Genomic DNA, 27,176 nt, shown 5'->3' with positions numbered 1-27,176 from the left:
CCCAGCAATGTTGGTCTCCTCTGGAGAGCCCCAAGGCTGACACAATGCTCAGCCCATGGACTCTGCTCCTGCCTTCCAGAGGTGGCTCTCCAGGAGCCCCACACCAAGCTATGGGTCTGGCTGTTACTGCAGATTTTTCACTGTGCTTAAGGCCCCAGTTATGCCAGAGTCCAAACCAGCTTAATGAGAGAAGGGGCAGAAGCAGTTATTGCTGCACAGGTCCCTCAGCCACAAGAGAGATGTTTACCCTCAATGCCAGGATAGTGCTCCTGGAGGAATCATGCTGTGGAAGCCAGGGCATGGACAGTGGCACAGGGACAGGACAGCATGGCTATCCAAGTGCAGCTGGTGCCACACACGAGCAGCACTGAATTTGCCACAGCCCTGCAGAGCCACACAGGGTTGCCTGAGGGACAACCCTGGAAGCCCCAACCTCTCCTCAAACTAACATTCATAAGGTAAAACCCACAGCAAGGCCCATAGCTGTGCCGATGTAGAGGTATTTTCAAACACGTTGTCATCGCCCCCACAGCCCGTGCGTGCACTTGTGACTGGAACCAGGAGCACAGCCTGGGGGCTCCAGGGGGGACTGCACACCGTTGTGAAATGTGTTTATCTGCAGAAAATGAATTGTGAGAGAAAAATAATTGTGTTTCATGCCTTCTGATGGTTTGAAAGAACCCATCAGTACTGGGCAGTGTTCGTTTCAGCACTTTACAGCAGAAACGGATTTTTCAGTGCAACGTTTGTATGGAAAAAAAAAGCTTGGTTCTTTCATTGATTTTACTCTATTTTAATGACATCCTTACCATGCAAAGTCCAATTGACTGGTAGAAATATGCCTGATGAGAACAGAGGTAGTGAGAGGGAATAAACCCACATATGCCTCTCAAGCTGTTCCTGCTGTACCTTTCAGTTGGATCTACAGAGCCGCACAAAAGTTGTGAAACACGCAGGCTAAACTATTAGTTATTTAGTTCTGTGATAAAGGGTTCAAACCTGCAGGCACACATTTGTGCAATTGTATGTGCATGAGCAGGGATGCTCTATGCTTTTCACACACAAACATTCATAGAACACTCCTGTCAGATAATTTTTTTCTTCACAGCAAATGTCAATGAAGCAGCCTTTTTTCTCTGCAGGGCAGGGAAATACATTTTTCTGTCTTCCACAAAGATCTGGAATTAAGGATTCTGACATGCTCAGATTTTCTAGCCAAAAGACATTGAATTTAATTGGAACACAACATTCCAGCTCTTGTCCTGAATCTGGACTGCTTCTTCCACTAGCTCCAGACACACTTCCATTCCTTATAAAGTACCCCAAAAATAACAAAAAAAAAAAAAAAACCACAAAACCAAAAAAAGCTTATCACAAAGTCTTCAGACATTTTTAACAATCCCAAAAAATGCGAACTTTAAAAAAAAAAGGGACAAGTGCTGTTGACAGAGTGCAACACTGAAAACGCTCTACTTATGAATCAAGCTAAGGTGGTTCCCGCCACCCCCTTTAGTTTCGGGGTTGAGTCTATATCTATTAACTCCTCTTGGCAAACCTGACATGCTTGCAGTATCAGAAGGGAGTGAAAAGAGGATGTGGATAGCAGAGGGGTGAAGAAACTGTGTCCCTGAAGTTGTGTGGCCAGCACCCTTACCAAACCAAACCTGAGATCTAGACTTTACTGAACTACCCTGAAGTCCTGGGCTTCCAAAACCTTTTTCTTCTTCTTTCTTTTTTTTTTTTTTTTTTTTTTTTTGAGGAAGACTGGCTAAGTGAAAATCATTTGCAAGCGAAGGTTTGTCAAGAGCAAGGCCCTAAGTAGTTCCATGCTCATTTCAGAGGGTGACAACTTGCAGGACAGAATCCTGTGCAGGTTTCCTTTGTGCATTGGCATGCACAGAACAACCGCAAAGGAAAATGTCTCGAAAAGCAGAGCCCAGAGAATCCACCAGCATTGCCCACACCACGTCACAGTGAGGAGGAGATCACACAACTTGACTAGTTTCTGGTGTAATTATTTTGAAAGTAGCTTTTGCAGTGACTGCTGCAGCACTTCCAATGCCAATTATTTTAGGTAACTACAAGTCACTTGGTCAAGTAAAAGATTTAGGAGAAACAAGAGTGGAAAATGAAATTTATTCATAAATATTTTTTGCAGTGGTAAATCAAAGCAATTCATCATCAAAATTAGAAATGTATTTTGTGCAACTCAAAATTCCCAAATTCAGAAGATGCCAGCACCTTGCAAGTCTAGGGAAAAAAAAAATTAAACACCATGCTAAATGCCCCGAGACACAAAAATCCAGAAAATTGACAATATCACCCTGAGAAATTTGCTGGAGAAGCAGGAACATTGGAAATATCAAATTTGACAACATAAATGGAAGAAAAATAAAAGTAAAATTAAGTCTTCCTAAAGGAAGACATGCTTGGCTAGCAGCTCCATGATCACTGCCTGAAACAATGCTTGGTGAGCGGCTGATAACCCTGCAACACTGCATGGAGAGAAAAGCAGGTGTTTCTGCAGATGGCCAGGACAGCCAGCCCAGGCTCCCAGCTCCGTGTCCATTCCCTTCCCAAGGATCAGGAGCACCAAAGGCAGGTCTGTCACAGCCCCTTTCATGACAGCCCTCGGCTCCTCCGCTGCAGTGCACACTGGACCAGAGGAACTGGTTCTACACGCCCTGGGAAAAAATGACAGCTTCTCCTTGCAAGCTGCACCGACCATAAAACGTGGAAGAGGCTTCCCTGCATGCCCAAACCTGCCTCTTTCCAAACGCCTGCACACCCAGCACGGCAGGGCAGGAGCTCCAAGGAGAACACTCCTGGCTGCTCTGTGGATCAGCTCAGTGTGCAGTCCCTGCAGGTCACAGTCCTGTCCCCAGCTCAGTGGCCTCCTTGCTCTGCATCCCTGCCCTGCCTTTCCTCCTCCAGCCCTCTCACTCTCCTGCTCTTGGAGCATTGGCCTCGCTCTGCAAACAGCAGCAAAGGGTCCAAAGCATGGCAAGGGGCCAGCCTTGCATTGCCCTGAGGTAAAAGGAGCCAACTGTTTTTTCCTGGAACGTGCTCCAAATTTCACACCTTTTTTCCCCACAAATGTGGGAAACCAGCAGCAACCCTTTGTACAAAAGGGTATTTTCACACGTGCAGATAAGGCATGTTAATGCACACTGTGCTGCTCTCCCATGTCCTCTGCAAACCTGAACTTTAATCACCTTTGAGAGTCCAATTAAGAAAAAGAAAAAACCAACCCAAACAATAACCCAGATCTTAAATTGCTGAAAACACCATTCCTACACATTCTGCCCTGTACCAAAATGCTGCAATTCCTTTTAGGCCTCCACAAACCCCAGCAGCCAGAGCTACACAGGCACCAGATGAAGAGCAAGCATGCTGGCTGCAGAATCTCTATTGGCATCACTGAACCAGAGCCCATGGCAGTAAAGCCCCTGTGCAGCCCAGCAGCCAGGTCAGTTACCTCTCTTCCCACTTCACATTTCAAGTCAAGCAGGACAGAGAAAAAAAAAAAATACAGAAGGGGGGAAAAAAAGAAAAAAAAAAAAAAAAGAAGAAGAAATTCCTACCCTCTGTCCTACCAGATTTCACCTCTATCCACAGTGGAATACCACCTGGGGCTTTTGCAAACACATGAAGCTAAAAGACTGCTTTGGGCTGGGAAGCACAGAAGAAAGGGGAAATGCATTCATATATACACAGTAAGGATGACTAGACAAAGATATGACATCACTTTACCACGAGGAAAAAGAAAAGAAAAATAAAACAAAGCACCCATGCTGGCAAGCCACCCCAAGCTGAACAAACAAACCTCATGGCTCAGTTAACCTTTCCAGAAGTACTGGTCTCAAGTCAGAACTTTATTTGAAAGTCTTTCTTAAAAAATTAAAGACAAACAAATGCTATAAGGCAGAGAAGAGTAAACCTTGAAAGCCACAAGGTTTGGGGCCTTAGGCTCTTTCTCAATATCCCTCAAAAGTTCCAGGCATTTTGCCAGCACAAAAATCTACCTTCTGGTGCATCTTCATTCAACTTTGCTTACATCCAACCTTACACTTTTACAGTCCTTTGGCTGCTATAGTTGCTCATTTAAACATCAGGGGAAAGTCTCCTCCCTAACTTCTGATAGCCATGTTTCCATGAGATTTTGTTTTCTCTCCAGTTATCAGTGTCAACAAGGAAAAAAAAAAAAAATCAGATCATTCATACACTTCATAGAGAATTTGTTTTTACAAGTCTTCTAAACTCAAAATAAATAGGAAAGGAAACAGTAGCCTCCTACAAGGGTAGTGGGTGCTTTGAGATTTTTAAATGAAAATGGAAAGCTGTAACTAAAACAGGGAAAAAAAAAATCCCAAATAACGACATGTACATGGATTTGCCCACCCCTCCCCTGCAATACCACAGCATGTGAGCCTGTACAATCTGCTGATATGAAACATTAGCAAGACCAGACTGCTGAGGGATTTACATGGATGTGGCCACAGTATAAGGAATAAAAAAAATATCTAGGGCTAATAAATATCAGAATGGTAAAATCAGAGTAGGGAGCAAACAGGCACCCTCAGCAGCAGCTCCCTCCATCTGAGCAAACTAAGTTGAACAACTGACCAAACCTTGCCAGAGGTTAAGGGGAAACCTACAGCAAGCAATACCAGGACTCAGATAATAAAAGCCCATTTTGTGTAAAATTTCCACAGAGATTTCCAGTAATTATTTTGAGGGGCAGGAGGGTTATCTTTAAATAAGAAGCAAAGATTGGGCCAAACTTGTCAACTTAGAAAATTCAGCACAAGATTTTTCACAGAAACGTTGCTCTTCAGGGGCTTTTGTGATTTGGGGTTTACTATGCAGGATCAAATATGAGGATTTTTATGTAAAGACTGAAATTTTTGTTTTCCTTTTAAATCAAATTAACAATTTTCAATTCTATAATATATTGAAGTTATATCTCTGAAGAAAAAGAAAATGAGGAGTGACATTCAAATGCAGGAAAAGCAGTTCAGTACAAGCATCAAGCAAAGTCCGCCCTGCTTCAGGAAAATTTTATTCATGGCTCACATGAGTTGAAATCAAGAAGAGGCAACTGGGAAGCCAATTGTGATCAAATGGACCACTGAAAATTACTCAAGTAAGTAAATTCTTGGAATATGGTACTGAAAGTAGTAGGCCAAAGGTTAACAACTAAGATGAGAAAAGCAGAAGGATGGGTAGTTCAGGAGTTAGAAGCTCTCTAAGAGCAAACAAAAGCAAAAGTAATTGCAAAATGGAGATTGCAGCCCCAGGGGCCATCTTAAAGCTGATGGGATTGAGGTGATATCATTCATTTACATGGATGCATTTTCTACAGTTTGTGGAAGAGATGGGAACTGCAGAAGATATGTAGGGCTCTTACAGAAACTATTTGTGCTTATGGTTTATGACAAAGGGCTGTGCCACCACTCTCTAAGGACATACATATAACCAGCACAAGAAGAGTCACTGCCTGTTTAGCAAGCCTGGAGTATATTCAGAACAATTACAATTTCCAGACCATTGGAATACTGAGAAGCTAAAGATAAAAGAGGGAGATGAGGATTTTCCAAGCTGATTAGACATTCAGAAATGTCAGATGTCTCTTTCAAAGCACCTGAGCAGGTAAAGCATGTAATCCCCACTGAAGTCAACAGAGCAAGGTGCCTGGCCCCAAGGCAGTTTAGCAATGTTCTCAGGCACCCATTCCAGCCAGAAAGACCTACATCACCTGCAGATCTGGCTCTGGGTGCTGCAGGTTGGAAAGAGAGGACACTCTCTTATGTGTCTACCTTCAGCTAAGAGCATTTGGGAAAAAAGCTCTGGCAGGTCTAATAAATAGAGACTACAGACAAGCAAGTGGAAGAGATCCCCAGACAGACTGAGATTTTTTCTCTCCCAGGAACTAAAGGCTTTACCAGGCTGGGGGGACCATCAGCCCTTCCACCTTGTGCAGCCCCATGCAGGCCACAGCAGCCCCGGCAGAGGCACCGCCCTCACCCTGCCTGCCTTTTACCATCGCTCTCATAATTGCCCTGCAAGAGGTGCCAGATTGCAGATAATGGCTCCTCTGAGTTCAGGTGGCATACGTGCCGTCCCACGAGCCAGGTTTCTCTGGAGCTGTCGGGGCCTGATTTTTTGGGAAGGTTACGTAAGTACAGCTCAAGGAGCACCTACGCAGCACAGGAGCTGGCCTACCCCTTCCTCCTCCCTCTGCCTGCTGCAACACATCAGGCCCACCTGTGGCCTGGAGAGCGCCTGCCCAACCTTTGCACAAGGCTTGGCTTGGTTTCCACACTGCTTTCAGCCTTGCATGGAGCTGCAGAGGGCAAAAAGCAGTGAGTAAATCTGTAGTAAGTGCTGCAGAGTGACCAGACCGTGGGCAGCACTATCACTCTGTGCAAATATTCTCCTTTGAAACCTACCAGTCCAGCTGTGATAATCCTTATATTAAATATGTATAGCATATAAGCACTGCCTTGAATGTTCCTCTTTATCTTTACATTGTTTTCCTGTCTCCTCTATAAGTCTGCACTCTAACCTGTAGCAGCAGTGAATATCTCCAGAATCCTGCTCTTTCCCCCATTTTCCATAGTCATTTCCGTGCTGCCATGAATGCAGCAATTCAAAAGTTCTGCTGCTAAGGTCTAATTATGGTGCCTTAGATAAGGTCTGAACAAATTTTCCAGTGTAATAAATAACCAAAACTAGATGCAACAGCTGTGTCCCCACATTTTTCCTGTGTTATAATGCAGTTTGGATCACAGCCCAATTCTGAGGTGGAGAAAAGCTGATCCAATACAACCAACTGGAAAGAGAGCAAAGCACACAGTGCCTATGAAGTGATTAATTTTCATCATTAAGTTTTAAGCATTAATTTCAGCTACTTTGGAAGGAAGAAACAAGTAACTGCCAAGTTTAGTTAATTTTTGTTTTTAATAACTACCTTTCTTTTTTCCTTAAATTGCTTCTCCTGGAATAAGTAAACAACTTTGTAATCTCAATTTTAAAAAAATATATTCCCATCTAAACTTTGATTAGAAACTACACAAGCTGTAAAGCCTCCAAGTAAGGGATTTAAACTGAAGTGGAACCAATATCTAAACAATAAAATGACAGCAATACACAAGTTGCAGAGATAAAGTTGAAATTCTAAACAACAGTTATAGTTTCTAAGCCCGAGACATAATTCCTCACAGCAAGAGGGAAAAAGGCAAGTTGAAAAATAGCAAAATGCAACTTGTCAAATGCAAAATAAAAACTTCCCCTAGCTGCTGTTTCTGTATGCTGGGAACATAAAAATAATATATGAACAGGGAATGTGACAAGCAAAGATGGCCTCAATGATTGTTAGAGCTAAGAAAACATTTACTTCTGTGCTTTGTTCAGAAGTGCTGCTGAGTTTACAAGGTGTGTCGATGCAACCCTAGCCAAAGCATTACAGTGTTTTCTTAAAAACCCAATTAATTTGTTTTTCAAGCCAGTCCATTACATGAAGTCAATTCAACCCTGTTTTGCTCCAGACATTCTCCCAAAACACAACAATTCTATTTTAAAAAACAGTCTAATTTATAAAGAAACAAAACTAACACCAGACAGATTTGACTTTGATAACTCTGTTGGTAAATTCCAGTGTAATGGTTTTTGCTTCCATAAGGAGGGAAAATGAGACCTAACACAGAGGTACAGAGGAGCAACATCTCGGTGTATGACACAGTGTCATGCAGCTAGGTGTCCCATGCATGCATTTAGTTTCCTTTCACTGTGGAAAAGTAACTGCATGCTTCAAGACAGATCTTTTCCAGCTTGGCCACCACCATTCTGGTGAATACAGCAAAATGGATTTCCCTCTCACCTAGCTGACATTTAGGGAGCTATTCTGTTGTATTCACAGTGCCCAGATATTTCTTCAAGAGACATCCAGTTCACTGAGATCTTCCATGGCATTTCAGACTAAGGTTCATTTTGAACAGAGCTTCAAAAGAAATTTATTTGCTGGTTTGCTTGACAAATCACTGCATACAACTTGGTTACAAAGAGCCTGAACTTCTTGTTGCTACTGTTGGAATCCAGATGATCATACTTTGACAAGGACTTTGTGACCAAGCACTTAACCTATATTTCTGTGGGCTAACATTTAGTAAATTAACATTCATTGCTGCCTAAAATTACTCCTGGAAAAAAAATCTTTGGAGGTTTTATGAATATAAGTGCATGATATAAAAAAGTTACCAGAGAAGCAAAAATTATTCTAATACTGGAAGTTACTCAAACGTCTCAGGTTGCCAGAAACATACCCTTGACAGAAGAAATCAGTAGCTCTGCTTTACCAGTCAGGCCATATCTGAGTCCTTCATTCCAGATATTATCATACATGACAAAAGGGCATCAGAAAATTAAAATCTTACTGCAGGAGATAAGCAAATGAGCTGAATTTCAGTGGCCTGCTATCCAGGAGATCTACAGCTCACTGATCTTAAACTGCATTCGCTTTCTTGTCCACTATTACAATATTGTTGATCAACCTCCATTTCAGGACTTTCAGGTGACTACCACTTCATTCATTAAATAATTACAGTTAATAACCAGCCATTCTGGGAGTCCAAATAGCACCATGTATCTCCAGGAGCCTCAGTGCTTGTGAAATGACATGTAAACCCTGCATCTCTATTAAACTGCTGCTGCACCTCAGCTAGTGATCAAAGTGAAGAATGTCTTAACCAGCAGACATGATCATAAAATACTGGCAGATCCCAAATGGCATCACAGGGGAGGCCCAAGCAGTTCTACTACTACTCACTACTTCAGTTTTACAACTCTTCCTAAGAGACAAACCTGCTTCAGGAAAGTGAAATGTGTTGCATGCAGTAAATTTACTGCCCTTTAAACACCCATTTCCAAATTAATTGTCTAGTGCTAAGTGCCACTCAAGCTCTGCTGACATTCTTTATCCACCCAAGCCATGGCTTTCTGAGGTTTATAAAGCTAACAGAATAATTTGATTGACTTCCTGCCTATTAATTCAGGGGGCTATACATTATTCAAATTACTGGAATAGATGAAAGCATTTACTTGATTCTAAATCTCACTCCCATTGCTCTGATGAGACAAGTTCCCTCCATATAACATTTTAACTTAATTTTCTGTAGCCACTGAAAGATACTTCAGAGTTACTGTGCTATTTTGAATTCACAGAAAACTCAGAAGACATTGCAGGGTTGGGGGATTTTTGCTTTTTCGGTCTGAAGCTCAATAAATGCTGAACTTCAGTTATTTTTAAACTTCTGTTATTTTCAAAACTTCTGTGATTTTACGTTCCCTCCTTGCAGAGCAATAAAAGTCCATTAGTCTCCCCTACTGAATGTTTTGTGAGTGCTCTTTATATGAAATGATATCAGACAACTGTACCTTGGCTTATAAAAAGATGCTGACATCTATATATTATTTAAGTTTATTATTATTATTATTCATGCTAGGACAAATAGCAAGCTTCAAGCCCTTCCTGATCGAAGGCAGCTCCACACACACAGCTGTCCCAGGCTTGCAAAGTGCCCAAACACAAATAAAACTAAATCACATTTCATGGAGCCCATTGGGTTCTCCCATGCAGGATTCAAAGGCCTGTGAGGAGGTGTCAGTTTTTGGAAAAGGTGGGGAAATACTGAGAACAGATGACTGCAGGGCTCAGCCAAGACCCCTCCAACACAAGTACCTCTAGGCTTGGAGGGCAACAATTTTCAAAGCTCCCAAAACACCTCGAAAACCATTTTCAGAACAATAAGATTAGTTATTAAACATCCCAAAATATCAGGTATTTAAACACCCCTTTGGCACTTCAGCTCTCTTGTGAATTATTTGGGGATGAAGACACATCAGTATTATTTGTAGAGCTCTGTGCTCTTCAGCACTTTCAGACAGATACAATCCCTTGGTCTCTGTCACTGCAGCATCTAGAGGAAATTACAGTCCAGAACAGATTTCTGAAGTCTCTGAGCATTATGATCAACAGGCTGCTACAAGGTACAATTATCTTTGTTTCTCTAGGCCTAAGAATCAAAATCAACTTCACTTAACCAGTGTAGTCTCACTGATAGATAATTGAGGGAGTGATAACCATCAGGTCCTTTGCCTGGAGAACCAGTGGTTAGCTTGCGCACATCAAGAGACTGATTTAAAAATCAATTAAAACTCTGACATGGGGCACTTTTCTCTCAAGGGATTTCAAACCTGCAAAAGCTGGTGATAGGGGTGCCAAAAAAACAAAGAGCAGGTGGGGTCTCCAACAGGCACACATCAAGGGCATTTTGAACAGTTCATGTATTGAACTGAAGGTTCTTAGGCTTCAGGGGCTGAACTGGTCACAAGCAAGGTATCCTTAACACAGGCCTCCTTAAGTACAGATGATTTTATGTAAGGATAAGGATCATAAAATGGTTGCAGCTTACTAAATCTTAGAAAAATCTATGTCCACTTTAATTTAAATTAATTTTTTAATTAAAAAACACTGTGCTAATAATTAGTTAATAAACAGTTTGCCATAAAAAGCCAGGCACTTGAAGATGCTTGTGGCTCAAAAAGGAGCATCATGGTATTTCTGAAATTTCATCTCCTTCACTAGTGACATCTAGCAAACAAACCCCAAGTGATGTGGGACAAATTACACTAAAACACAAAAGCCTCAGGAGAAGAACTATAAGACAGAGACAAATAAAAGGAGATGCTAATATACCCTGCAGCATAATCAAAGGAAAAAAAGATAATATGAAAAGTAACACCAAATGATAGAAGGATGAGCAAGGATGAGAAACGCAGCAGACAGTAAAATCATATATAAAACAGTCAGGGAGGGACTGTAGCACCTGTAACATAGAAATTCTTTGGTAGTCCTGGAGGGAAACTTCTGCAGCCTTTATATCCCAGCACTGTACTACACACCTGATCTGCTCAGACCCGAAGCTGACCTGTGATAGGAGGTATCAGCTCAAATACCAGACTCCACAGGTATCTCACAGCAGCATGCTGAGCATCATTTGTGTTAAACTACAAACATTCTATAACCAAACTTCCTATAAAGAAATTACTGCTTCTCATGGCTGCAGCCATCACACCTACCAGGCTTATCTAGCAACTTCTGAAAAATATGTTTCATTCAAGTGTCTAGTCAATAAGAGAATTTAGATCATGCTACTTAAAATTAAAGAGGAAAAAACCTGATTAGGAAAAAATGCTTAAAAGTAAGTGGTTAGAATAACTCTACAGCCTTAGAGGCAGTCAGAAGTGGTCAAGCAGGTCACATTTAAATTTCTACACATACATGTTTCCATACAAGAGGATAGATAACCTGGGGCATGCCTACACAAGTATCCTTTTAAAGTGTGGTGTATTGCACACAAGAGCCAAAATTAACGAGACCACCTCAACTCTTCCCTCACTTCTTTGTGCCCTAAATAACATCTTCCAAAGATTTCCTTTTAGCACCTTCACTAGGCAAAATGCAGGCTGCAGCATGCCTTGTCTGGAACAACACAGGCACAGCTCAGCCTTACATTGAGCAGGGTATTTGGTAGAGAAACAGGCTGCAGCTTCTAGAGGAAGAGAAACTTCTACATTTCCTGGCAGGATTTCCCCATCCAGAAAGCAGTTCCACTTCATCCTTGCATGCATCTGTTATGACTGAATCCCTCTTGCCACAAGAAAGATGGGAAGAAACCAGAAGAGAAAGACCAAATATGAGGAAGCTTCCCAGCTACTTGAATTTCTCTTCTGCCCCTGATGTAACTTCTGGCTTTATGCAAGTGCTACTTCCAGTTAGATTGGATTATTTCCCTTCCCCCAATGCTGCTTTGGTTTGGCTAGGAGACTAAAAATCCACTATTAACACAGCTTTAGTCATTAATCAAGGTAACCCTTTTTCTGCTCTCCAAAATTTCTCATGTTCTTATCTTTGCATAATTGAGCATTTGCATTTCAGAAGAGCATCACCTGAGGGAGTGGGGGCAGATTTTGAAAGGTTTGGGGTTTTTTTCCCCCCCCCTTTAAGTTTCAAGTTAAAAAAAAAAAGGAGAAAAAAAGAAACTTTGAAAAGGGATGAAGTTAAATTACCAAAGCCTTAGGGCAGAGTAACTTAAAGACTGATAATGGGTAAGAGTTTCTCCCGTTCACCACAGAAACTAACTTTTCACATGACAGGAAATCAACAAACAATAGAGTCATAACATTTTGTTCTTATGTAGAAGTATCTTATCAAAAGACACCAAACTGCCTCCCTAAGCTTTTTTTTTTTTTTTTTTTTTTTTGATACCTTTCCAAGACAAAGACAACTGCAGATTTTCTGAACACCTGTGCTGGAAAACGCCACCTCATCAGATCTGGCCATTTCCATAAGAAGTTGCAAGTTTGAGCAAACTCTGCCCAGTCACAGTCATGATCTTAGCAGAGCCCTGTTTTCTGGGGCAGGATGCTCCATGGGCAGGTGTTTTGGGCTGCCAGAGCCTCGGGGAACTTTAGCTGCCAGGTCTTACTTTAACCAGGAATTATTTTACAACCCAAAGGCCCCTAAAAGTCCCCAGAGGCAGCGCAGTAACACCCTGCATGCCACTAAAGCCAGGAACAACCCTGAGCTTTTGGCAGGGCCCAAATCATGACCAGAATAAAGCAGTACAAGCAGCCCAGAGAGCCAATTACCTTGTCTGTATATTTTGCACAAGTGTCACAATCACATTGTTTCTGAAAAGAATTTGCTGCTTAAGGCTGCACTTGTTTCTTCCCACAGGAGAATCGTTCTTATGTAAAATTAGTTTCTTCTACAAAAACACTTTTATACTCACTCTTTCCATGGACCAATAAGAAATTATTTTACTTATAGAAGGAAGCGGAATTCGAGTAGGACATTTAGGAAAGCAGGGAACAAATACTGCAACAGTTGTCTAATGATCCCATACTATCACTACCCTGAAAAAAGACATGAAATCAAAAAACCTGCTTCCAAACACTAGCCACAGAAATCCACTCATAATGATGTAGCTAAATTTTCATGGTATATTTGTTATTTTAGGCTTGATTTTCATGGAGGAAAGTAGTGTTTTTCCTGGTGGTAGAAATATAGTTTAGTGTAAACATCTACAGAATCAAGATAACAATTCACCTGTAAAAACCTGACTGCTGGGACTAAGAAAGTGTTCAAAGGCATTGAAGAGAATCAAAAGTAGTTAGCAAGACAAGCAACCACCTTTCTTTTTTTCCCCCCACAAGTTGCAGACTATTAGAAAAGCATTATGGCAACACTTTGATCCAGTTAATTTGAGGCAGCCCAGAACAGAGGTTGTGTCCGTGAGACTTGGCTCCCAGTACTGCCAAGATTTCCCTTGAATTGGAAGGAGAGATTTCTCTCAACAAAAGCAAATGCAGGAGCACACTAGAGCAGCAACAGAAGCATTTTACAGCTCAAACAGGCAAACAGTGACTTAGTCCAACTTTGCCCAGACAACTCTTCAGACAGCACCCCACTATGGATACTGAAAGCCCAGTTCAATCCCAACACAAACCCTTCTCAATGCACAAATCCGTTGGTGTCCCAGCCCCACGAGTCAGAGGGCTGGGATGTAGCCCTTATCAACTTGGGTTAACTGTGCAATACTCCTGATCCAAATAATACAAGCAGGCAATTCCAAGACAAGAAAATCCATGACACCAAACCTTCTCTCTGATGACCCAATCAGAAGTCATTCCAATTTAAATCCTGGAATTCTGATGTTGCCTATACCAGCACCTTCTAAAAGGAAACCATAAACAGAGATTGTTTTCTCTCTGGTCCACAAAAATTTACTCACAACTTCCTTGCTGCATTTTCCAGCTTTTACAGAGCTACTTACTGGGACTTTGTTTCTTAGCTCACCTAAACTTCAGAAAGTTTAGGAAATGGAAAAAAAAATACAAAGTGTGAACTGGTTTGCATTTGGTTTGAAGACAGTTACAAAAAAACCAGCACACAAAAATTTTCAGAATATCCCAAGCACCATTACTGCCTCTATTTCCTCTAAAGCTTACAGAAACTGATTCAATTTGGTTTTCATTCTACATCTTGCAGCACTTAGGCTATGCTTTTATTCAGAAATAAAATTTACTGAGCATTGGAAGATTAGGAAAAAGCAAGATGTGCTTAACACTTGCTGCACTTTATTGAAAATGTAGAACAAGCAAGGCTTAGCTTAGCTCTAAAACTAATAAATACTTTAGCTGTTTTGTGTTATGGGTAGTGTTCAGTGGCTTGCATGACTAATTAAACAATCTTGAGTTTGCTTTGAAGGCTAAGCCATCCTTAATGGCTTTAAATTACATTCTATCAAGCTAAGCTCAGAATTAAAATCCTCATCTGTAATAAGGAATTCCACTGTGTATAAATGCTAGTAGAGAGCTGTATTGGAAAGTTTAATAATCTGGATGGTTTCTGGCCCTCACAGCAAAAGGAGAAATCCTGTTGTTCTCATAGCATTGAGAGGTGAAGCTCCTCAGGGAAGGTACAGAAAGAAAAGTGGTTTGGGTGGAGTTTTGCATAAGATGGTAACTCAGGGAGGGGGCCAAGGTGTAAGTGGGGGTGGGGAGCAAAAGCAGATGGTCAGGGAGGAGAGCTGTGAGAAAAAATATAGTGGCTGTTCTTGTTATGTGATCCTATCTACTGCCAGCACTGGGGAAGCCCAACTCTAATCTATTGCTGCCCAGCCGTGGAAGAAGTCACCAGCACATCCTACATTCATTTTCATAAACAAATTATTTGAGATCACAGCTCCTCCTCTGTATGTAAGACTCAGGTGTTCATTCTCTCCAAGCAAGCACACCAACAGCAGGTTTTTTTCCATCTACAAACACTCAAGAGTCACCCCTAGGCACAGAGGGAACCACTACCCAGGATGCAGAGCACAGTCAGGCACAGACACACCACACAGAGCAAGAAGAGCATTTTGCAGCGAAGGGTTTGTGCCACAATCCCTGACTGTGCCTGCAAGCCCTCTTTGTGGGAGGGGGAGAAAAGAGCTGTGTGCAGTAAAAACACATCCTGCAGCTCGGTGTGATCAGTGCCAGGAGCAGATGCCCCTCACATCAGCTCTCCTCCCTCATGCCACTTCTCCAGGATGAACACACAACCCACACCTGCTGCAACAAGTAGGTCGAGGACATTTTTCTGAGCAAGACAGTTTTGATCCCCAAGCTATCTGAAGTCAGTGGACTTCAGCCCAAAAGTGCAAATGTTTTCAGAAGCAGATTTTTTTTTTCCCATTCAAATAATCAACCCACCTTTTTCATTCATCCAGCAGGCCTGGGGCCAAGCCTGCCTTAAGGGAGGCATAACCCACCACTCATCCTTTTGGCTGCTGCCTGCAGCACATGTGGTGTGCTCAGTCCTTTTGAGTCACTGCCCATTAAACAATTGTTCCTCCTCCTCTTTCATTAAAACCATCCTCAAAATCCTACCCAGCATCTCCCTGAAGTTAGCTTGATTTTTCTGTGGTGTCTGTATGCATGGAGGGGGAATCTTTTTTTCCATGATTACTTTCCCCCCTGATCTGGTGGTTGAGAAATGCCATGTTTTCACTGTTAGCCTTTACTTTTAGCTCTTCCACAAACGAAAATATGAAGCCATCTGTGCCTTATCTAGCAGGGCTCTGCCTTGTTTTCCTTCCCCACTTAACGGATTCATTCATATGTAGGAGACTTCTGATCCCGGGTTTAGATATTCATCCCTATTTTACATAACCATAAGCAATGGTAGGTACTTATGTAAACTACAACCGGGTCTTTGCCCCTGTGCACAACAAGCAGAGAGGTTTTAAGCCATCAACAAACAACTGCCCTCTGCTTCCAGGTGCCCTTTGCAAAACACACCACTGGCAGAGAGAGAGGGGGGAAAAAGAAATAAAAAGAGGTGTCAATGTACAGGGAGCAAAGGCAAGAAACTCTGTCTGGGACCTGCCCCTGGTTTGCTTCTTGTGCTGACTGGCTGCTCCCTGACCAAGCACAAGGCCACTCAACCCAGCACACACACATCATCCTTGCTTCCAACCAGGCACTCAGCTACTGGCAGCTGCTGTGGGGCTCGGATGAGGCCATTCAGCCTCATACTGGTGGAAAGGGGGGGCAGACAAGGTTGGTTGTTTTAAAGCTTCTATTTAGTAGCTTAGTGACTACTTAAGAGGGGAAGTTGGTTTCAGTGCCTCCCACATTCAAAAAAATTAGGGCCCACAATTCCTGCTTGCAAAGCAGAGTCCCCGTTATCCCAAAAAACACAAGAAACAGGCCCCAGAGAACAAGGAAGCCCTGAAGGGCAACCTGTATTGTTGGGCCAGAGAAACACCCTGGAAAGCCGTTCCAGAGCTTCACAATAAAATCCAATTAATTAGGAATGGAGACTACCCAAAATAAAAATAAAATAAAAATATCCAGCATCGAATACATTAAGCTAGTAACTAATTTTAACTACTGTAGCCACTGTAGCATACTAGTGTCCTGTATGTACACATTATATTTTTCCCAGCTCCTCCCTTCAGAAGGAAGCATGCAGTTCCTTCATACACTGTGCAGGAACACCCATGCAGCCACTCAGCATAAGAAATTAAAGTTACTTACCACATGGCTTCAAATTTCCAGCAAGCCCACCTCTGAAGAACATCCCTGTGCTCCACCACAACACATTCCAGCAGATGGCTGTGGGACAGCACTGAGACTTTAAAGGCTCTAAACACTCATGGTCTCCTGTCCTCTCAGTTACTGCAAGAGTCTCTCCAGACAGTCAATAATATGGACTGTGTTTGCTTCCAAAAACAATTCATTCAGGATATTAGTGCACCCTAAAACCACCACAGAGGCGTGCTCTAGAGTTTAGCTCAACGCCACTGCAAGCCACAAAAGGAAAAAGGCAACACATGCAAGCAGGAGCACCACAAAGGGAAAAGAAAGTGGAAATAAAAGGAGGGAGGGGAAAGAAAAGCTATTAAGTAGCCACAGGTTCTGCCATAACTACAGCAGCTGATTGCAATGAATGTGAGGCAACTGTGCCTGGGATTCTCCACACACTCACCTGGGGAGGATCTCAGCTCAAAAGCACTGGCCCCCATCCATTCCTTACTGTCTAATTCATATTTAGTCCCCTTAAAACCAGGGCAGGGAGCTAAAGATCTTGTAGCCCCTGAGCAGCACTTTCTAAGAGAAATCAGCATGTTACCTTCCACTACACAGCAAGAAAAAGAAAGAGAAAATAAATGGTGTTATTAGATGTGGATTTACTTAAGGAAAATATTGTTAGAATCTGAACAAACCCCTACAGTTCTGTGCTGTGGATGGTGCAATAATGAAAAGTATTATTGGATATAAAGGAAAGTTATGACACTATAATGTAACACAGACAAGTGAGAAGATGTATCAGTCATTATCTACAATACAGGGGACTCCTGTGGTTTCATTTTTCATTACTAATTTAATGTACTTACAATGCTACGTGATCAAAAGTGAAAAGGAACAATAAGAAGCAAACGTCATCAGAACAAACTGGGATCTGCAGAATTCAGAGATTTCAATAAGTTACTTGAGGAAAAATGTCCAAGATCCCTCGAGAACTGAATAATATCCATTAACATCCAATAAAATATAGCAGAAACAAAAGAAATGTGAAAACAACGTTTTAATAAACACAAATTAGGAAATACATTTCTTTATGTATTATAGTTGTGCTATAGGAAATTATTTCATACAGAGAAAAAATCACTTTAGGTAAGAAGGGATGCTCTGAAAATGTTAGCTCAGCAACCACACTCCTGTGATTCAATACAAACAGTTTATTCTGCATTCTCCCATGAAGCCTTATGAACCTTATGAATCCAAGACCCTTAGGGTCTTGCAGTATATTTTCTTGTAGCCATGTAAATGACAAATAGACCTATGCAAGTAAAATGAACTTACACCACAGTCAAGTTGGCAGGAGAGGATAATCACACCTTGCATTGTTTGCTGGGGAAACAATTACAAACACCCTCTGTGTGTCTTTCTGGGACAGATTCACCAGGCAGCAAACACAAGCCAAAGACACCTCAAGCTCGGTGGCTGAGCCCAGGTCAGTCAGATTTCCAGGACTGGCTAGAAGGTACTGCCATAAGAGCCCATTTAGCCAAAAGTCAGCTGCTAGAAATAATTTAAAAAAACTCGTGATATCCAGTGACTCTCACTCGGGACAAAAAAATATTGAGTGTCCTACACTCTTGTAAGGCAACTTATGGCTCTGTTTCACTGTGGTCTTGATCAGGGTTCCCTTGCTCTATCCCTCAGACTTTTTTTAAAGTCTAAATTAAGGTTTGTGAACTTCTATTTTTGTGAATGTTTGGTCCTGTATCTCAGAGAATAATATAGTAAATACCAGTAAGTGTAGGTGAATTCACAGAGACATTTCAGTGATGCTTGGGTATCAAATGTTCCACTATGATCTTCCAAATCTTAGCAATGAACGAGCATGTTGGATCATTGGCTCACAAAATTGAAAATTCAGAAATCCCCAGCAAAAAACAGCATGTGACTAGGCAGAAAAGCTGCCTACTTGTACTTATGGAAACTGGCTAGGAAGAGACAGAAGATACTGTGTTAATACAAATGAAGAAAAAATCTATTTATCTGCAAAATTATCCTCACCAGTAATATTTCCTTCAAAGTAGAAACTTTCCCACAGCTGTTTTGACCAGCTTGTGCTCCACTGCAGTGTCTGTAAATTGTAATTAAGGACTGTGGGCTTGGAGGAAATGAAGGATCTGATTAAAATTATGGAAAGGAATGGGGGGTGGGTTTGAGGGGGTACTAATGGGGGCATGATCCAGCAATATTGAAAATAAACAGTAAAAATATTTTCAGATGCATAGTACTTTCTAATGGAACAAGTTTCTCTTTGTGTTACTCATACTCAGCAAAGAGTTCTTTCTTAATAAAAAGGAACTCTGGGAAGGTTTCCCTAAATTAGCTGTAGCAGAGGAAAAAGCCATTGTTGTCCTTGATAACTTTGGACTTATTATTTGCCACCAATTTTTAATGTTGCACTTCACAGCATTTTGGGACACCTGAAGCTTGTAATATTCATGCCAGTAGATGCAAACCATCTGTCTCCTTTACAAAGAGTGAAGCTTTCAGGCAAAAACTCTCCCCCTCCCCTTTCTCACACACTGAGGTAAATTTTCACCACCTGAATTTTGTTTCTTTTTCTTTTTTTCTTTTTTCCTTTTTTTTGGCTTTATGAGCTGTGTCATCTGTGACTGAATGCCATCAAGTATCACTTAAGCCTGTTTCCACAGTAAGAGAATATTGGAAGTAAAAACTGCTCCAGGAATGCTTTTTGGTCCCCTTAGAAATGCAGAGCTTGATTTGCAGCTGTGGTGAACAGGACAAATTCTGGCTGGAGTCCATGGGAGTTTGTTTGCTCAGCATCCCTAAAAAATCATATTTTGGGTACATGGGGTTGAAACACACAAAGGGAGGCAGCAGCCTATGTTTTTGAAAATCTAGCCTTATGTGCATTTCAGATTGAAAATTTTCACTCTGGTCTCTCCATTAAATAAAAATTTCTCCAGAGGATCTTACAGTATCCTATCAGATGTTTGGTATTTAGGGAAGTTGAAGAAAAAAAAAAAATCATGGGTTACAATAGAATATTGAGTCCTTTAATTCTCTTGGAAATGCATGTGGAAAAGATAACATTAAATGAATCTCATTGGGCAGTGCATATATTTGGTAAAATCTATTTTAAAGATGGATTTAATTGACAAGCCTATCACTATTTTACAAAGAATGAGAAACATATGAAACCAGACATTTCTGTTGAACTATTAAGTGTGAATTCATAGCTGGACATAGTGCCTGTGTGTGCACAGTTCATTAACTGCACAGCTATTTGGGCCAAGGCACTTACAGGCTCTTCTGTGAAAATTTGAAGAGAAGGAACCTATGAAATATTTTGGATTTACAAAGCAGTGAGCAAAGCTTTTAGATACAGCCAACTGCTCAGGCTCAGACTAAATTCCCTAAAGTGTGTTTGTAAATCCCCACTAGGTGTGGAGAGAGAAGCTATTGAGGTTCCTCTGGCAACATCTGTGGGACTTTCTGCATCACACAAAGCTTTCACCTGTGGGTGGAGGGCTAAAGCAGCTAATAGACAGCACACAGTAAGATGAGGTTCTTCTTTGTCACCCCAAAAAGGAAAAAACACTGCAAAATTAACACCAGTGAAAAGTGATACAAAAGAATGACATGCTTGTAAGTCAGTAGTTACCAAGTCCATGGTGTGTGTTTGGGCCGGGGGGGATCTGTTTTAAGGGGAAAATACTGTGCTTTGCTTACTGTGCTAGCTTCATCTCCCATGCAGCTCTGGCAAAGGGGCTATCCCACAGGAATTCCTGCCACTGTAGTGCACTTTGTGCAGCAGGGGAATCCTGTGGCAGGACACAGAGAGCAGGTGAGCAGCAGTTTCACCTGGATGGCCACCCTCGCTCCAGGAACAAACACCAGCCTCCACATGGAAAGCAGTGCAGGAGGAGCAGGCTGAACAAGGCACTGTCCCACCCTCCTGCCTGCCCCTTCCTCACAAAGTACATCACTGCAGAGCAAAAACTCTGTAACCAGTGAAAATGTTCCGCTGTAAAAAGCAGCTTAAACTTTGCCACAGCTGCGGGTCTGAGCCCATGATTTGAGGGAGCTGGAGCAGAGGTGATGGCACAAAACTTGGGAACTACCACTGGTAGCACTGGGTTCAGCTTGACCCACATGAGAGCAGCTTTTCTCCCAATGGTGTGCCATCAGTACTTCCAGCATATCCAAAACCTGAAAGGGGACAGCCAGGGCAGGAAAGCCAGCCCACGCTACCAGGCTCTTCTGTAATGCAGAATGCCCTTTTGAGGCAGGGTGTCCCGAGGAAAAGGACCAGGTTAGAAATGCGAAACTGCGTCTGAGCCACCTTGAATGCATAGGCTTTTCATTTGTAAGGCATGCAGCTGATCCGTGCTTTTGAACACATTCCCATCGGTATGGCTGGAAATTGCTGAAACCAGGTGCCTATCTCCAGACTTTGGGGTGTGCAGGGCTGACACGGTCTCTGGGAGCTGCTCTGTCCCTGCACCCACAGAACAGGCTCTGGACAAGTGTATCATCAGAAATCCCATGCTTACTTCTCCTCTGATGGAATTTTCAGCACCCTTGTTGCTCAGCTGTTGACAAGATATTTGCTTGTTTACTACATCCATTGTTTCCTTCCAGAGACAGCATTCATTTCAACTATTTCAGAAATACTACATTCATCTGAAGCTGGAGCAGCTTCCATAAAGATTGCAGCTAGACCACACATTTACACACAGAAACCAGATTTGTGTTTGGTGTGGATTGTCTGCATGTTTACTACAATGCTTATTTTCTTCTTTGAATAAAATTGCAGATTTTTTTCCTCCGTTATTTGCCAGTGCTATTAACCAGCCTCATTCTTTCCTTTTGTTGTATAATCTGTGTCCTTCTCTGATCTTCTCCAAAGTAAACAAGCCATTTTTGAGCCCAAGATGCTGTGCCAACACCATCACAACCTTGCCTTTGCAATAACCGTGCCACGAGGAGAGGCACTGTTGGGTCTCCGAGAAGAGACCCTTTATGGCAGGGGCAGCTCAGCACTGCTGTTTACCCTGGCTAAGCTCCTACCCCGACTCCTTAAGCACACAGTGGGGTGCTCAGTGCCCAGGAAGACCATGTCCACGACAGAGGATGGACTGGAGGAGCTGGGGCAGGCAGTACCACAGCTCTCTGTCCCTCCTCACCTATGGTTTGGGGAGAGAGGAGGGCTCTCCCCTCCGCCACGGATGCTGCGCCTGGGAGCTGAGTGCTGGGAGCTGGCACCTGGGGGCTGCTGGCACATGGGGGTGAGGAGAGTGCACTGAGTACAGTCCTTGGAGCATGAGCCAAGCAGGAGGCTCTGCAGGGGGTTGCACAAGCTGGTTTTAATGGACTTCGTGGAGTCTGAGAGCCGGCGTGGCCGCCTGTGTAAACACAGCCAGTAATACCTCTGATGTAAAACTCGTGTTGTGAGACAAGAGTCAAATGCTTTTTATTCCCCCAATACCTTGTTCAAAGCTTTATCAGGCAGATGAATCAGATCTCAGTCTCCTAATGTCACAAGTGTTTAGCCAAATCTCCCACTGGTCCCCAGTGTGGGCAGAGCCAGAGAGCAGCGTATCAGCTCCTGGCTGCCCTTCCCTGTACTTTTGTTGGGGCTGGGGCAGCCACCAGAATGCTGTTTAGTGCCACTGCAGCCATGAATGGGCTCACAGTTGTAGCAGAAGAGCTCTAGCTAAGGGAAGAGCATGCAGCTTCATGGGGCTGATGTGGGAAGTGCTGACAGTTCTCAGTCTGCACCTGTCTCACTGAGCGGATATTGGAGTCACGTAGACCAGGTGTGGAGTGATCTCTTCACATCACTGATAGTCCTCAGACTCCTGAAACCTGAGGAATCTGGGAGCTTTCTGGGTGATTTTGGTGGAAATTCTGGATCCAAGAGGAGACGCTGCCAAGAGGCACCATGATGTGTGAGAAGAGATGAAACAAAGAGGAATATTTGTTTTCAGACATTTTTCATTAACAAATGCATTTAAGGACATATTTTTAACTACGAGAAGTTTCTGCTTTGAGCTGTGCCATGCTGCCTGTTCCTGCAGTATTCCCAGGTGTCCTGTTCATTTGTGGTTTTCTTCAAAACTGGGGTATCTCTCTTGCCCCATGTTGTCTTCCATCAGCACGTTATCTTCCATCAGCATCCTACCATGAAACTACATCCTGGGAGAGCTTGAACATTTCAACAAGGCTCATGGAGGCATATTTCTGGAAGAACAATTAAGGTGTTATTTATCAGACACCATGTGCAGCAGACAAATTGATGTCCTTTGACACCACTGTTGTGGAGGTTTACTGATAGGGCTTGATAACACTAATTGAGGGAAAGAAACCCAGTCCTGAACCTTGTGGGCAGGCTGAAATGACCAGGGTTTATGGCTCACAGCTTTATTCATTGCCACTTGAGTACAATTATGGATGTTAAAAAGCGAAACGAAGGAAGCACTGTAGTTATGGATCTCCTTAGGGGAATAGGAATAACAAAAAATAAATGTAAGTGGTAGCACACAGGTGAGTCTTAAAACAGAAGACATGATTTCTATTAGTAAAATACTCCATTTCCACTCTGTAGATTGATACTGCTATTTGTGCAGCTCAAAGCCACTTGTGCCTTACTCACTTTTTAGGTAGATAAAATTCCAATTCATTTCAATTGAAGGGCCTCTATTTAAGTGCCTTTGGTATAGTCAGTCTATTAAAATGGGAGGTGTTAATTTCCCAGTAATCACTACACTTCTCTTCCTATCTCTCAGCTGAAAGGACAGCCTCATCCTGCATGGTTAAAATGTAGCAATGCATTTAATGCCAGGCCATGATTTTAGACCTCCAGCTGTTTTACTGGTTGTGTAAGTAAAAATAAGATAATGTTATGCTTGGTAACCATGGTTTTGTAGGCATTCACATTTTACAAATCACTGCACAGTATGCAAACCATTATATATATTTAAAATGTTTAAAATCAAGACTACCAGGAGTCTACCACTTCCATTAGTTAAGGAGGGGGACTGCTAGACTGTGAAGAGTGATATATTCTATCAAGCTACTCAGCAGAGCTATATTATCAGTGCAAATTATGTGAAAATATGTGCTTCAGCGAGACAAGAAAGGAGTGTTCTCTGCTATAAAAAGTGCACTGTGGGAAGCTAGATGGAGTCATTGGTTTGGTGTAATATATGAGTAAAATCTTATTTGTTCAAATAATAAAAAAGGAAGAAAACAGAGCACAGAGAGAAAGGAACCATGAAGTACTTGGTTATTCCCTCCATGTACAAAAACCTGTTTCTGCCTCAAACAAAGGAATTGAGACTTATCTCCCACAATTTTATCCAGGTGTAACTACTCATCTGAGCAGAGATCTCCCTGATTTATATGGGCAGGAGCAAAAGCAAAACCAGGCTCAGGAAGAAGCAGCTTACTGATTTGTTCCATGCACACAGGCAAAAATATTATACATCACCAGCGTGATCATAAGCACGTTGTTAAATCCAAGCAAACCTTAACTGGAATATTTCTTTGTAAGAAAACACTGGTTAGTGGAGCTATTGACAGCTGCATTTTCAAGAGCATCTGCTTTTGGAAACAGCAGCCATTCAGAACAAATGTTTCTAAAGGCAGATTGTGCTGCTCTGATTAGGAGTACAGGCAAAGATAATGGAAATGGATAGTGTTTGGCTGCACCTGGAATTGCCTTTAAAGTTCAGTAGGAAATTTGTAGCAGGAGTAGGGAAAAAAAATGGATTCTGCTTGTGCTGTAATTTTTCAGAGAACGCACATGTAGCTCTCTGGACAGTATGAGCTCTCAATTTTAATTAAAAAATTGTAAGTACTACATACTACAGTCAGAGCTGATTAATTGGGGTGGAGCTGGTTTATGTGTATGTTTGGGAATAAAAATACTTTGGTTATTAATCAGAGGTGCTGTATTTATGTATTTTATATATTTATTCAGATTGCCAGCATCCAGCAATCAAAAACATCCATCAGGGTAAAATCACAGATCTGGCTTCCAAAAAACAAAAAATAAAATAGAGGAAAGAAAGAAAAAAAAAAAGTTCTTTTTCAAGACATGGTCTTTGTGTTCTTTGTTCTTTTCATCTTCAGGATGCATTTGGGTTAACTTCAGAGCTCTTTCTTCACCACTGGAAGGAATAGAAACCAACATGTCCAGCATCCAATTAAATAGAAACCTTCCACCATTCAATTAAAAGAAAAAAACAACCCAAAGTTTGAAGTTTAAGCCAATAACCCAGCTTCATGAATGGGACTGGTAATTAAAACTTTGACTACAGCAAGAAGTTTGTATGTGAATGGTGGCAACACTAGCTTTAATAACATCTCCTGATACATGCCCAGAAGGTCCCACAAAACTTATTATAGCCCAAGAGGTCCACACTTGTATGCTGCCAATAGTGCATTCATTACCTGTTTGAAGGAAGATTTCAGCTGTGTAAAGAGCCCATTTGTTTAGCTTTAAATCAGGAAAATCCCCAACTGCTGCTCTTCATCAGAGGAGGAGTTTCAGCCCCGTGTCCTGTTCATCTCCCATTTCTTTGGGAAACAAAAGATGGGCAGTGTGCATAGTGTTTTCCTGAAACACTCCTGCCTCTCCTGCAAACTGTAGGCACTCTTCTTCCCCAGGAAAAAATATCTGACACAGGAAAGAAATGCTTCGTCAGCCTGAGCCAAAAGGGCGAAGGGGTGGATTTAGCCTGATGCGACAAAGTGGGAACAGAAAACCTATTTCCATGAGGACAACCCCCAGTGGTCCTACATCACTGGGGGTTTTGTTATTTACTTCCCTGGATTAAACAATCAAGACAAGCATCATGAAATATTTTTCTTCACAGTGAACAATCTAGAAGTGTCACATGAGGAAACCACTATATACCTCTGAATTAAAATTCTGACTTTCTTTGTGTTTTGGCCACAAAATCTTAATTTCAAAAATCTCACATTATTCCTTCTGCTGGAAACATCCTAGATATACTTTAATAATAATTTTCACACACTACATCTGTGAAAACCTGCTTTACAAGAGTTCTTTCCTTTTAACAGACATCTAACAACTTTGCTCAACAAACGCACTCACACAGAGCGGGATTTTATCTATATGCTTTGCATTCGTGAATTCCCTAGAATAATAGGAAACAGCTTCTTACATAAACAGGCTCATCTTGCCCACACACACTTTTGTGAACAAGTCTGTCTGCAAAGTAAAAAATAACAATTTGTCTTTATACAGTATTTTCAACCAGAAAACAATTTGCTGCTTGTAAAGTAGTAGTTGTGCCTTTGTGTTTCTTCAGGGTACCGCAAATGTTAAAAAAAAGAAAAAAAAAGTAGTGTCATTAGAAAAAGTTCAACCTCTCTCAGACAAATAACATCTGCTAACAAGATGTCCCTACATTGCAGATGGGCACTCGCTTCCAAATTCAAACTACCATTGTAAAATCTGTGTATATTCACGAGTTAATGAAAATGTGGTCTCTATGTCTGTTTAAATTTCAGCGGGGATCACTTGAGATTACACAGGTTTCCATCTGATGAAACAATGTGGTTGCACCATGTTGTTCTTGCTGTGTTCCAGAGTGAAATGTTTTTGTGTGCCTGAAGAAAGTGAGAAATAAAAATGTGTGCACCGATGCAGAGACTAGAAAGATATATCTGAGCTATAAGGGACTCAAATTTGTTCCATCTTTTACTGGCCCACAGCTCATCACTGGTAATCAGAATAGCTTATGCCATCAATCTCCTTAATTAAGAAAAATAAGATTAAAAGGCTGGTTTATCTTCCCGAGTTCTCATGCTAGGGTATCTAGGCAACATTCAGAGTCCCCAGGGAATCTCTGAGGGCTCCTCCAAGGCTGGTGAAGATGAAGGACCCCTTTAGCTCAGCAGCCTTCAATATTTGGAGGAGTACCTCTGGACAACTCACAAATGAATTTAATGGAATCACAGGATACCCAGTTGGAAGGGACCTCAAGGATGATCTGCTCCAATCTTTCTCGGCTAAAGCATCTACACAAGACAGCTGAACACTCTCTTCAGCTGAATCTTGAAAGTGACCAATGTTGGGGTATCCACCACTTCTCTGGTAGATTATTCCAAAGGCTGATTGTCCTGATTGTAAAAATTTTCCTCTTGTGTCTAATTGAAACTCCCCAGGAGTAATTTATACCCATGACCTTTCATCTTTCCTTGTAAAAAGGGAGTTTCGATCTTTGTAGCCACTGGAATATTGTGAAAACATTTCTCTGATTTGTCCTTTGAAGCCAATACAAGGCATACTACTTATATAGGGTTTAAGAAAGACAGGAAACCTGCTTTCTCCTCTGCTGGAGCATGATTTGAATTTGTTACAAAATGGTTCTTCTGCACAGGCTTCTGCAGACAAAAGGGCAGCCAGGCTGAACTCCCCTGGGTTATATCTGCACCATGGCTCTCGGTCAGTGGGAGATGAAGGGATGGGAATATCGGGAATA

At 41.9% G+C, this 27,176-nt stretch overlaps 1 protein-coding gene across 1 annotated transcript in view; it reads right to left on the bottom strand.

The window, feature by feature from the left end:
* The window catches only part of LOC135442918 (uncharacterized), a 150,186-nt gene extending 133,232 nt beyond the window's left edge, over positions 1–16,954 (bottom strand). Inside the window, exon 1 of the mRNA XM_064703195.1 lies at positions 16,648–16,954. Within this exon, the coding sequence (XP_064559265.1) occupies positions 16,648–16,652 (5 nt within the window). The 5' untranslated portion in view covers positions 16,653–16,954. The remainder of the gene's footprint in view (positions 1–16,647) is intronic.
* Between the last annotated feature and the right edge of the window lie 10,222 nt (positions 16,955–27,176).

This window comes from Zonotrichia leucophrys, chromosome 2, assembly GCF_028769735.1.
Source record: "Zonotrichia leucophrys gambelii isolate GWCS_2022_RI chromosome 2, RI_Zleu_2.0, whole genome shotgun sequence".
NCBI classification, from domain to species: Eukaryota; Metazoa; Chordata; class Aves; order Passeriformes; family Passerellidae; genus Zonotrichia; species Zonotrichia leucophrys.
The sequence above is the reverse complement of the archived record's forward strand: the minus strand, read 5'-3'. Positions and strand labels throughout refer to the sequence as shown.